Source organism: Mesoplodon mirus (genome assembly GCF_964341445.2).
Source record: "Mesoplodon mirus genome assembly, chromosome: 4".
Taxonomy (NCBI): domain Eukaryota; kingdom Metazoa; phylum Chordata; class Mammalia; order Artiodactyla; family Ziphiidae; genus Mesoplodon; species Mesoplodon mirus.
The window spans coordinates 180,569,961-180,582,496 of NC_138979.1; the positions used below are offsets into that span (position 1 = coordinate 180,569,961).

General features: G+C 38.1%; 1 protein-coding gene across 4 annotated transcripts in view; it reads right to left on the bottom strand.

Moving 5' to 3' along the window:
* Window positions 1–12,536, bottom strand: part of ATG2B (autophagy related 2B) — a 79,453-nt gene that overhangs the window by 23,511 nt on the left and 43,406 nt on the right. For 3 of the 4 annotated variants that reach the window (XM_082619257.1, XM_082619255.1, XM_082619254.1), the window contains 12 exons: window positions 12,153–12,303; window positions 10,962–11,161; window positions 10,709–10,789; window positions 9,428–9,534; window positions 9,172–9,264; window positions 8,240–8,310; window positions 7,761–7,837; window positions 7,315–7,518; window positions 5,594–5,735; window positions 2,932–3,134; window positions 1,966–2,192; window positions 663–771 (listed from right to left, as the gene is read on the bottom strand). In XM_082619257.1, coding sequence (XP_082475383.1) covers window positions 663–771; window positions 1,966–2,192; window positions 2,932–3,134; window positions 5,594–5,735; window positions 7,315–7,518; window positions 7,761–7,837; window positions 8,240–8,310; window positions 9,172–9,264; window positions 9,428–9,534; window positions 10,709–10,789; window positions 10,962–11,161; window positions 12,153–12,303 — 1,665 coding nt within the window. The remainder of the gene's footprint in view (window positions 1–662; window positions 772–1,965; window positions 2,193–2,931; window positions 3,135–5,593; window positions 5,736–7,314; window positions 7,519–7,760; window positions 7,838–8,239; window positions 8,311–9,171; window positions 9,265–9,427; window positions 9,535–10,708; window positions 10,790–10,961; window positions 11,162–12,152; window positions 12,304–12,536) is intronic. The other variant, XM_082619256.1, reaches the window with a different exon arrangement.

A 12,536-nucleotide genomic window follows, 5' to 3' on the forward strand; every position in this document is an offset into this window, starting at 1 on the left:
ATTATCTTGCATACCTATGAAACTGCTTGGAGGCAAGGTTCAAGTCCCCAAAGGGCGCAAGGACACAAGTATATGGAGCTGTCATCACTGCACTATTTCTGTGCTAAGCGCCCTAATATTCGACCCTTGGCACAATCCCAGACAAGCTGACAGAATGAACTGCATCACTGGCACTGGCAGCCTGGCCTACTGGTCTCTAGATGCTCACAAAGGACCCGAGACCTGTGTGCTATGCAATGGCAGGCCTTCCCAGAGACACACTCCAGCGCAGTGGTTCCCCAAGCACGGTCCTGGGTAAAGTGGTATCACAGTCACCTGGGAACTCATTAAAAATGCAAATTCCTGGGCCCTACCTCAGACCTACTGAATGAAAAACTCTGGGGCCCAGCAACCTGTGTTTTAACAAGCCCTCAAGGGGATTCTGATGCTTGTTCAACTCTGAGAGACACTGCTCTAGGGGTAGCCTGGGAAAACAAAAACAAACACCCTCAATTTTCTCAGAGTATTTGAGAAAGAAAAAGAGGCAAGAGTTTCTATACAAGACCCCTGCACTTTTCCACTTACACCCCAAGACCACATGGGGGAGGGGACAGGGAGTAACCAAAGAACGCCCACTAATGCTCCTACTTCGGTGGATTTTTCCTTTCAAAATGTCACATTACCTTGCTTAACTGTATTTCCATTAAAAAGTCATGGTTTCTTCCTTTTCCCCCACATACCACATTACGTCCATGTCTTGCAGGTGTGTGAGAAGGTGAGCTGTGGGGACTACTATAAATGAAAAATAAAACCTTTTGTTAAAGGAATAGTCAAAGAAAGGCAATGAATGACACCAGAAAAAAATAACAGGATGAAAAAAGAAAATAAGATTACAGAACTAGCAAAACACTGCCACAAACTGTATTGCTATAAATCAAAACCGCATCTTTTATCCCCTGGAGACACTGAGAACATAAATGTTATTACTGCCGTTACAGCAATCATCTACTTGCTAAATATTTAAAACTACAGAAAACGCTAACTATGATGTTGGGGCGCATATCACAAGATAGACTTAGAAATGAAACCTCCCTGTAAGTTCCTTATTACTTCAGAAACCCCTGAGAGTCAGAGGACAAGTCCTAGAAATTCCAATTAACACGGAAAAGAATTATAGTAAAGTTGTAAGTTTTTTTAAAAGCACTTTTAAATAGAAAAAGTCATTACAATGCTGTGCCAAAGGTTCCCACCCCGTGAAGCCTTTCCTGACCCTCCCCACCCCAGTGAGAGTGTTTGCCCTTAGTCTCTGCCCCGTCTTTCCATCCAGCTCCCTTCTAGAACCATGGAATAACGCACTCATTAACAGGTACTTCAGCAGCATCCACTCTGTGCTGGGCACCCTGCTGGGTGCTAGAGAATCAGGGGCATGCGTGGTCCCCACCTCCTGACACACACACTTCACTTCGTTGCCCTCATTGGCTCACGTAACTCTCTCTCCCTTCTGAACTTAGGACAGGGTCTGGGTCGTATTCATTTTAATGAATGTGCCTCTAACACAGGCTCTGGCACATGGTAGGTACCTGAAAAATTTTGCTGAATGGAAATGGCTTAAGTCATTGTATTTTAGGGAAAAAATACAAAGAATGCAAACAAGTTTTCAAATGCAAAACTTTAACATTGAAAGAGTAACATTTAAATTACAGTTTTTAATATTACTTATTAATAATTCTTAGAAGGATAAATTCTATGTATTTTTAGTGAAAAGAAAATATTGGCCTGGTGGTCCAGCGGTTAAGAATCTGCCTTCCAATGCAGGGGACGCGGGTTCGATCCCTGGTCGGGGAACTAAGATCCCACATGCTGTGGGGCAACCAAGCCCTTGCGCCACAACTACTGAGCCCATGCGCCACAACTAGAGAAGCCCGTGCGCCGCAACAAAGAGAGTATATTGGTCTGCCAAATAAACTTATGTAGAAATTAACTTACATATAACTTTTAGCTGGAGAAGCAGGAGGGGCTGTTCCAAAATCTTTTCCTCCAAAAAGATGCCAAACGAGAGAGACTTCTTTAACCAGGTACCGAATTACAGGAATAGGAAAGTGTAACGGGGCTTTGCTCGTATCTGTCTTCTTAACAGGCAGACTAAAATAGTTATCTCTTATCACAATCGCATCATCAACCATTATTTTTACAACTGGTTCTTCTTCCTTCTCCTAAGACAAAGGAAGAGGTAACACATACTCTCTTATTTAAGCAGAAACCACTGATTATGGTGCGCATCTCAAGGGGATTTCTTGATGCTGTATTCTTTCTAATAATTTCAATATATAAAGTGGAATAACAAATACTGACGCTAATCACCACATAAGATACTCTGCTTTATTAACAATAAAATGAACTCTCTCTTCTATGTGAATCACTCCATAAGAATTTTTTATAGTCTACGATTTGGCTTTTACTACTTGTTTGACAATAAAAAGGTACAGATTCAATGCTTTACCATTTTGTTTAGTGAACTGTGGATTCATTAAATCCAGACCATGCTCTTTCAATGTGAGCATGATTCTAAAAAGGAAATTATATATCCATTAACCAAGCATTAGCCTTCTCACAAATCACATCTTATCTTTCCCAATTCTTGTGTTAACAGCTCTGTACAGAACTCCTTTCTGCCATTTAATTTCACAACCCTGAAGAGGTATCTTACTACATACTTCCTCTGTAGTTCAATAAACAATGCAGGAGACTTTGCAAGTAGAGAGTCTCTGAGAGATGTTCATAAAAAGAGTAAAGTATAACAAACATTTACAAAGTCTCAAGAGTAAATTACAAAAGGAAGTAATTCTGAACTGTACAGAGTTAACAAAACCTAAAGAATCTTTCCAGGTGCCCTTTGGTCAATTCAATTTATAACACTATTTTAAGACATTAATTATATCATCAATTTATTACCTGAATGGTTGCTCTTGGTGCAAAAAGAATGCAAAAGTCGTCGTTTTCTGTGGGCACGCCTGTCACCGCATCACTCATCAAGTGGTGTGTGAATGAGGCGTAAGTGGGCCCAGGCTCCTGGGACACGTTTCCACTCTCATCAGGAAACAGGAAGAGGTCTGAACAACATGGCTCTTGAATTTGCGATTTTTCATCCAAAACACCTAGGTGAAAAGATTACAACATTCAATTTTGGCATTTTTTTTTTTTTTCTTTTTGCGGTATGCGGGCCTCTCACTGTTGTGGCCTCTCCCGTTGCAGAGCACAGGCTCCGGACGCGCAGGCCCAGCGGCCACGGCTCACGGGCCCAGCCGCTCCGCGGCATATGGGATCCTCCCAGACCGGGGCACGAACCCGCATCCCCTGCATCGGCAGGCGGACTCTCAACCACTGCGCCACCAGGGAGGCCCAATTTTGGCATATTTTAAACATCAACAACAATAACATTTATTAAGCATTTTAGGACTTCCCTCATGGCACAGTGGTAAAAATCCACCTGCCAATGCAGGGGACACAGGTTCAATCCGTGGTCCAGGAAGATCCCACATGCCATGGAGCAACTAAGCCCGTGCACCACAACTACTGAGTCCCTGCACTGCAACTACTGAAGCCCGTGTGCACTAGGGCCCACGTGACGCAACTACTGAGCCCACGTGCTGCAACCAAGGAAGCCCGCGCACCTAGAGCCCGTGCTCTGCAACAAGAGAAGGCACCGCAATGAGAAGCCCACGCACCGCAGCCAAGAGTAGCCTCCGCTCACCGCAACCAGAGAAAGCCTGCACGCAGCAACGAAGACCCAATGCAGCCAAAAATTTTTAAAAAACAGTATCTCACTTATTTCTTACAATAACCTTCTGACTACGAATAAAAAGAATAGTAAGTATGAAGTTTTCTACGAAACAGTAAATGATGGACTCATAAAGTTACACAGTCTCCTCTTAGTTATTTAGTGTCAGAGAAGTTCAGGAATTCAACAGCAGCTAGTTAGTGTGGACTGGAGTTCCATTTTAGCCAGAATTTCATATTGACAATTATGTGCTGTGTAGGTGCAGTTCTGGAAGAAACGCCTTGGACAATATAGCAAGGGGAGGGGAAATAGTTACATCTAGCAGCGTCTCACCTAAAACTATAGGAAATCTCTGCTCGGGGAAGGGGTGGGGGAAACAGTTGCCAAGCATGTCTTAGGCCAGGGAATGATTCCAAGCAATAAAAAGACTCCTTGGGGGCGCTGGATACCCAAATGGGACACCTGTTCTCAGGTAGCTCTCACAATATGAAGTTCACAAAAGGCTGCATGTGTGCAAAAATCTGTATGTGAACATATATATTTTTTATACATTTATATTATATATTAGATTCACTAATTCTTTTCTTATCTTTTTTTTTTTTTTTTTTTGTGGCCGCACTGCATACTATGTGGGATCTTAGTTCCCCCGACCAGGGATCAAACCCATGCGCCCTGCAGTGGAAGCATGGAGTCCTAACCACTGTACTGCCAGGGAATTCCATAGATTCACTAATTCTTTCTCCATTCATTCATTCAAACCAAACCCTGTCATATGAACTAAGAATACTAAGATGAATGCGGTGACATCTTAGCCTCGGAAGGCTCACAGACTAGACTTTAAATTCTCCTACGGCAGCACTTTGAACCCACTCATCCTTGTAAGTGCTCAGTGTCCAGTACATAGTCTTGTGTGTTGAAGCTGCTCGGTAAATATTCATTAAACATTCTTTCCCACATGAGTAGGTTAGCTGCTAACATTTATTACAAATAATGTTAGTACATAGGGAGCTAAAAGTTCCCATTTGCTTCCTTAGCTCTAATTTATTCTAAATTAGAATGAAAGCAACACTGAATGCTAAACTTCTATAACACTATGAAATAATTTTTAAAAATTAAGATCTCACAACATATAGAAATAGCTATGTTCAGCCAATTAGAAAAAAACTATTTTTAGATAGATACTTCAAAATATTTAGATGCTTCTACTTGGCTTTAAAGCTGTCTGGTTCCTCCCTGCTTATCTAACATTACTGCCTAATTCTTTTCGACAAGAAGGGAACTTTTGTTCCAGTATTAATAGCCTGAGTTACTAGATCATTAAGGCTCATACAGGCCTCTGGGCCTCTGCTGATGTTAGTGACATTGCCAAGATTATCTTCTCTCTCCACACTACACGCCTAGGTCCTACACACTTTTTAAAAGCCAACTCGTCTCATTTTCACTGAAGTCTAATGAAGGGATTCCAAATCCTTTCCAACCAGTGATTAGAGTGTACACTACATTCTGAAGTGTTTTCTTATATCACCTCTCGATGGTTCTAAGCACTAGCCTCAGTCTGGTTCAGTGCCAATTTGCTGCACTAGACCATGAGCTACCAGGGAACATAAGCCTTGTCTTCCATTTTATCTGTCGCCCCCACCCCCAACACTCTGGCCAGTATTATTGATCTACTAAACATTCAATAAACACAAGCTGACTGACTAATAAATATCCACCAAAACTCAGACCTGTCTTTTCTTTAGTAAGCTACTTATTGAGGACTCTGTAAGAACACAAACAATGTCAGCCTCAACTATGACATCACAGCTCCCAGGAAGAAGTCCTGGTCTGTCTCACCATTAGACTGTGGTTTTACAGACGCAGCAGCCTCTTGTGTGTCAATTTCCTCCATAGCGTCACTCATCAAATCTCGTAATATTTGTTGATCTGCTTCAGGAAGTACTGGACCACGTGAGGATGACCGACCAGCGGAATCTACCTACAGCCAAAAAACCTAATTAAAATCAACTTGAAAATGCTCTAAAAAGCAAATTACTCAACGTTTATTTTGTCCTAGAAATATATTACGTTTCACAAAAACACCAAAAACAGGAACACATTCATTTTTCTATACTCTCTCAGCAGGTGTTACATTTTCATTTTAAGTCTTTAGTATCAGCATTTTCACCCCAACAACTACTGGCAAATAGAAATAAGTGTGTTATATCTCAAAGCCGGCACAGTGAACTGAATCTTGAAGAGGTCAGACATTCGAAGAGAAGGAAGGTGAAAAACACTGCAGTGAAGCTGGAGGAGAGGGGGGGTCTCTCTGTAGAGAGTCCGATCTGTTCAAACCTGATGGCTGCCATGACCTTCACCCTCTGAGACAAAGCCACTGTAGGTAGAGCCTCATTTCTTGGAACAAATAGACACCTAAAGACAGCAGGGGGTATACGTGAGAGGGGAAATCTACTAAAAGGTGATCTGTGGAGTTCAATTCCAACATTGATGCTTAACCATTTTTGTTAGTGAATCGTGGATTCATTAAATCCAAACCATGCTTTTAAAATGTCAGCATGACTCTAAAATGGAAAGATCTCATTTGAAAGGGATAATTTAAAATAACTTTTAATAAACCGGAGAATAAAAGAGAGGAAACAGTAGAGAGAGAGTATCATAAATCACTTCATTATCAGGGAGAATACAGCAGGAGCAAGGAAACAAAAACAGACGTGTAACACAAATGAGGTGTAAGATCAGCGTGAACAAAAGATAATGCAAGGCCTGTCAGACCCTTACTGAAGGATCTATTGACCTAAGGGGACTGAGAATTCTGTTCACAGGAGAGGCCATGAAGAAGAATAAAAAGACTGAAAAAAAGTAAATGCTAAACAAACTGGACATTGTTCTATCTGGACATATGAGAGGGCAGAGAGGTGACAGCTGGGGGCATAAGAAAGCAATGAACTGGGAATCCAAATATCTGCATATTGTTGCTGTTGTCTGCTACTAATTAGGGCAAATTACCTAAATTCTCTGAGTCTTAACTTATTCATCTACTAAACAGAGATGATAATCTTTAACCTCTCAACTGCACTGGCTAAGAGTAAATCACATATGAGAAAGTATACTGAAAACTGGATAGAATTGTAGATAACAAATATGAAAGATAATACCATATAAATAAGTCTTCTGGTAATAATACTAATTCCTGCCATCTACCTTCTCATAGCATTTTTACATACAACTTGCATATAACAGACTCTCACATGATAAATGTTTTCTTTCTTCCCTGAGGACCTATGAAAATAACTTAAGTCTGGGAAAATGTATGTTGGTTGAGAAGATTAATGCTCTGAAACTGAGAGCATCAAACAGTAGAATGGTTTTCCAAAAAGGCCCATGGAATCACCTTTCTAGACCCCATCACCCTGAAAGTAAGAATAGATAGATGATTATTCAAAGTCTCCTTTCTACCCTACGACCGTCAAGAAGACCTCGCCGATGTACAGGTCACTAGCATGTCTGGAATGAGGTGGGGGTGAGTGAGTTCTAATGAATGAGGCTGGCGGCTGTACCTTCATCTTTCTTTGCGGGGCTCCGGACTTCACGTCCGCCTTGTTAGCCGCATGTAAGTCCCCGTAGCTTGCAACGTACTGAATGAGATTCATTAATGCAGCACAAGAGTCCGAGCACGTTCTAATATGGACAACGTCACTCGAACAGTGTAATTCAAAGTGCGGCTCAGTCTGGACAGGACACGGAAAAAAGGATAAAAATGTCTACCAAAACGAGAAAAAAATGTTTGCATAGGTTTACATTAAATAAAATATAATATGATAATTTGTCTTGTCACAGGAAACATGCATTTATAATAACTCAATCTTAACTTCCAAATATTTTATCTATTTCTGACTAAAATTAGGTAAGTGGAAAAATAATTTACAGTAAGTTCAGTATGTTTTTAGTCTCTTCTATAAAAAAAGGACTTAAATAAAAATATCCATTTATTTTAATAACTTACTTGCTCTCCATCAGAATCAGACTTCACTGCAGTTATGGTTAATTCCAAAAGCCCCATGTCCATCACACGAACATAATCTAAAATTTTTTAAAGTAATTAATAAAATATCTGAGTATAACTTTCAAAAAATGCTTATCCAACAAACACCTAATAAAACTAGCGTTTCTTTAAAATTCATGGCAGGTAGTACTACAAATACTTATAATGTAATGGAAACATAGTTTCATCCTACAGAAATCCTACAGTTCACTTTATTTTTAGTTAGACACAAAATCTTCCTTCTATTAAATAAACAAGAGTATATATAATTTGATGCATTTCACCAATGTTATTGATATTATAAACTGGTATTACAATATTCAGACTGATAAGATCCTTAGTTCACTGGAATTATTCTAGAGTTAAAATGCTTAAAAATATTCAAATGCAAAAAATAAAAGAGGATTCATCTATCCCAGATTTTGTTTTTTAACTCTTACCTCTATTCAGATTTACAGTGACAGTATTACACTTGTCAGACAGATGTAAAGCAGCTTCATCCAAGATTATTCTGGGCAAAAAAAAGATAAAATCAAGATCTAAAAAACTAACCTTGAATATATGCTGCATGATCACTATATACTTAGCTGTACCATTCTTTCTGATATAAATATGATCAAAGTCATATGCAGTTTCTAACTTACAAATGTCACCTAACATTTGTTTTTTTAATATTTATTTATTTTTTTATCTATCTTTGGCCGTGTTGGGTCTTAGTCGCGGCACACGGGATCTGCAAACTGCGGGGTCTCTCGTTGTGGTGCGCAGGCTTCTCTCTAGTTGTGGTGCGCAGGCTCCAGAGCACGTGGGCTCTCTAGCTGTGGTGTGGGCTTAGTTGTCCCACAGCATGTGGGATCCTAGTTCCCTGACCAGGGGTTGAACCCATGTCCCCTGCATTGGAAGGCGGATTCTTAACCACTGAACCACCAGGCAAGTCCCTAACATTTCTTTAAAACTCACTGTTTATGAGTACTAGAAACATTTAAATGGCATAAATGAGATTAAATCATCTGCTCAAATCAATTTTAAATTTTCAGCAATTTTAACAGATGCCCAAATTCACAAGGTTTAAATTAGGAAAATGAAGTGTATCAGGTATTATGGGAAGTTTACATATAAATGTTTTAAAAAGTTAACCAAAAATCTCAAGAATTAATTTTCTCCCTAAAAATGAAATACAGTAATGAATTGAAGAGGTGGGACGAATCATCTGAGAAAGAAAAACTGAAAACTTGGATAAAGGAACATGACTAATAGTAAAAGGATGTTGCTTTTAACAAAGACTGAGACTTTAATCAAAGGGTTGAGATAAAGCTCTGTCAGTATGTTTTGAACAGCTGCATTTAGTAGACAGCGAGGCTTAACACGGTACCTGAGAGTAGAAGATGATTTATCCAAGGCAACACTACTTGAAATGCTGAATGTTTCAACAGTAAGAAGAGATCGGATTGGCAAATAAAGAGGCCTATTACCACAAAGAAACAAGAGAACATTAGTCTGCTGCAAAAAAAAGAAACTACCTTTAAAGAGCATTTTGAACCTTAACTCTACTGAATTACATATTTTTCTCAAAACTTAGTACATATTTTAAAGACTAAAACTTTATTTTGCTCCATTTATGAACTAACCTATAATCAAGTGCACAGCTCCAGAGATGAACATGAAAGGTTGTAAATGAAGTTGGAGGATTGTATCCCAGAACAGGTTCATCAGCAATATTCAAGAAGTATAAAATCTATAATCACAAAAATATAAAATGCCCTGCTTTAGAAGAAAAAAAAAGTTTTGATATGATATCCTTAATACCAACATGAAATAAAATAGCTCACAAAAAAAAAACAACCATTTAGTGGAAAATCATAATGTTAAAAGAAAATCATCATTTGAAGGAATTCATTTCAAAAAGTATTTGCAAAACTAGAATTTGAAATGAAGAGGCCCATCTAACAATTGTAATGCTACAGAGATATTGGAAAAATCATATCCTAAGAAACTAACAAAGTATGTATAATATACTTTCAACATTACTTTGCTTGGAATAATTCTTTTGAAAAAAACAAATTTTGCCAAAGACTGTTTAAAACTCTCCATCTGGTTTTCTATAAAATCCACTGTTGGGAGAAGTTCCTGTTCCTTAATTTATACCCAGATCTGTCTGAAAACCAGTCCTTCTCACCAACATCTACTCTGTATTTCTATCTAAATAAAAAAGTTAGGCTAAATCCCTCCCTTACAGCCAGCCATTTGACTAACCATCTCTCTACCCCCGCTCTATTTATTCTCTCTTTCTCTCTATATATTCTATGTTTCAGAATGTTTCTGAAAGCATTCAAGTTTAAAATAATTTATTTTCCAAGCACAAAGAAAAGCTTTCTCCTTCTAAGGAAAATGAACAATAATCATAGTGTGCTAGTTTTCACTCTCACATAAAGAAGAGTTAACTTCTTACCCAAAGTTTCCTTTGAAAAAATGTAATTAACCAAATACAGTTATTACACTGGAAATTAATTACAGAATTCCTTATAAATGCCTCAGTGTATATTGTTGGCCTAGGAGATAATTCTGAAATTACGGCACTTAAAGAATATACAGTTATAAGTGCAAGTCAACACTCATTTATTCTCCTCTATGCCAGGCACTCTACCGGTCCCTTCCCTTTAATGACAAAACATAACTTTGTCTTTGAGATGATTAAGGACCAAACTTTAAGGTAAAAAATCAGTTACATTCTGCGGTGGTGATGATGTTCTATTTCCTACCATAAGAGGTGGTATTTATATAGGAGTATTTATTTCATGAAAATTCGATGAGCACTGAATATTTATGATTTGTGAACTTTTCAGTATGTGTATTATACATTAACATAAAGTAAAAAATAAATCAATAAATATACATCACAGCTCTCTTACCTGCTCATGCCAGCTAAGCCCAGAAGGAAGCATTCTGTGCTGGAGAGTGGCTCCTTTCAGTCCCACAGCAATGAGAAATTCCTACAGAGCAACACAAAGAATTACATTTATCACCTACATAACCCTCTGGTTCAAAACTTGAAACGTTTTTCTAAGAAAATAAATGTGTTACATTTATGCAATCATTTTTATTAACTAGTAATCAAATCAGCAGCAGCAAGTATTTAATGGTATAAAAGTACAAAACACACACCTTTGTATTGGACTCTGATTTATCAGACAATATTTTAACTGCAACAGAGAGCATATTCAAAGTGTCTCCTCCAACACCATCTGAAGAAGCTCGACTGAGGCCATCTTCTTCAGAGGAATAAATAGTAGGTTCTAACCAATGTGGTCGGGTTGAACTGGGCAGTCGTGTTTCTGTAGAAGGAATTGCTCCATCCACTATGCCTATATCCACAATGAGATGACAAGATAACAAAATGATTATTTGAAATGAATTCACGAACTTCTATAACTCAAAACAAAAATCCATGTACTTCCATTGAATATAACACACACTGGAGGCAAAATGACCAAGAACCAGCTTGACATTAATAATTCATTCTCCTCTACTAATGTTGGTATAAGTGACTATCCAAGTTAAAAAAAAAAAATTTGAGATCTGAAATGCTAGAAAAGTTAAATTTAAATAGGAAAATCTAATAAACATTAAGAATGTGCAAGGATCTCATTTCTATTCACAAAGTAACACAAGGAATGTGCTCAAAGAAGAGCAATTTCTGTATTTGTTACCAAAAGGAAATACCACTTAAGAGAAAATAAAGAACGTAAAGTCGCATCAGCTGATCAATGTATAATAAGATATGGTATATCCCTAAAATGGAATATTCCTTGGCAATAAAAAGGAATAAAACACTGATACATTTGGATTAACCTTGAAAACATCATGCCAAGATGCCAATCACAAAAGACCTTCTATTGTATGATACCATGTATATGAAACAGCCAGAATATGCAAATCCATAGAGATGGAGAGTAAATCAGTGGTTTCTTGAGGCTAGAGTGGACTGCAGGACTGGGGGTTTATAGCTCAAAGGTGCAGACTTCTTCTGGGGGGTTGATGAAAATGCTCTGAAGTTGACTATGATGATGGTTACACAACTCTATGGAATACTAAAAACCACTGAAATGTATATTTTAAATAGGTGAATTACATGGTATGTGAATTATATCTCAATATAAGTTGCTGCAAAAAAAGAACATAAAGTCAACTTCTAATTTACAATAATTATTACTTTGCCAGTGGAATCAGAACACCCTACAGAAAATAATTTCTAATGTTAAGAGTTCTGTTCTCAGTAGATTTTCTTTATTAAGCAAAATTTAAACATGTCTAACCAGAAGTGAACAAAACACACATATTTAACATTTGTCCTACCTTTGTGATAGAGACTGAAACTGCTACAGTGGAGGCAGATATAGTGCTTGTCATCAAAACCTTCATATTTTGTCACACAAAATAATGAACCACTGTTGAATTCTAACCAGAATTCACCATGCTTGTTTTCCAACAGATCTCCATTATCTTGCTAATAAGAAGATCAGAAAAAACAGAGAAGTCATTAATTAAATACAGAAAAGTAAGAACGACCCTTGAGATGCTCCTCCTTGATTCAGGTTAGGAGGATCTCCCACACTGCAGCAAAGTGGTCTGATTCTTAAACCATCCAACATGGTGGTATTCAAAACTGAATAATTAAACACTAGGCCGGCCTCTTCTGCCAAATGAACCTCGGTACTTCATCACCCTTTGGAACAGATA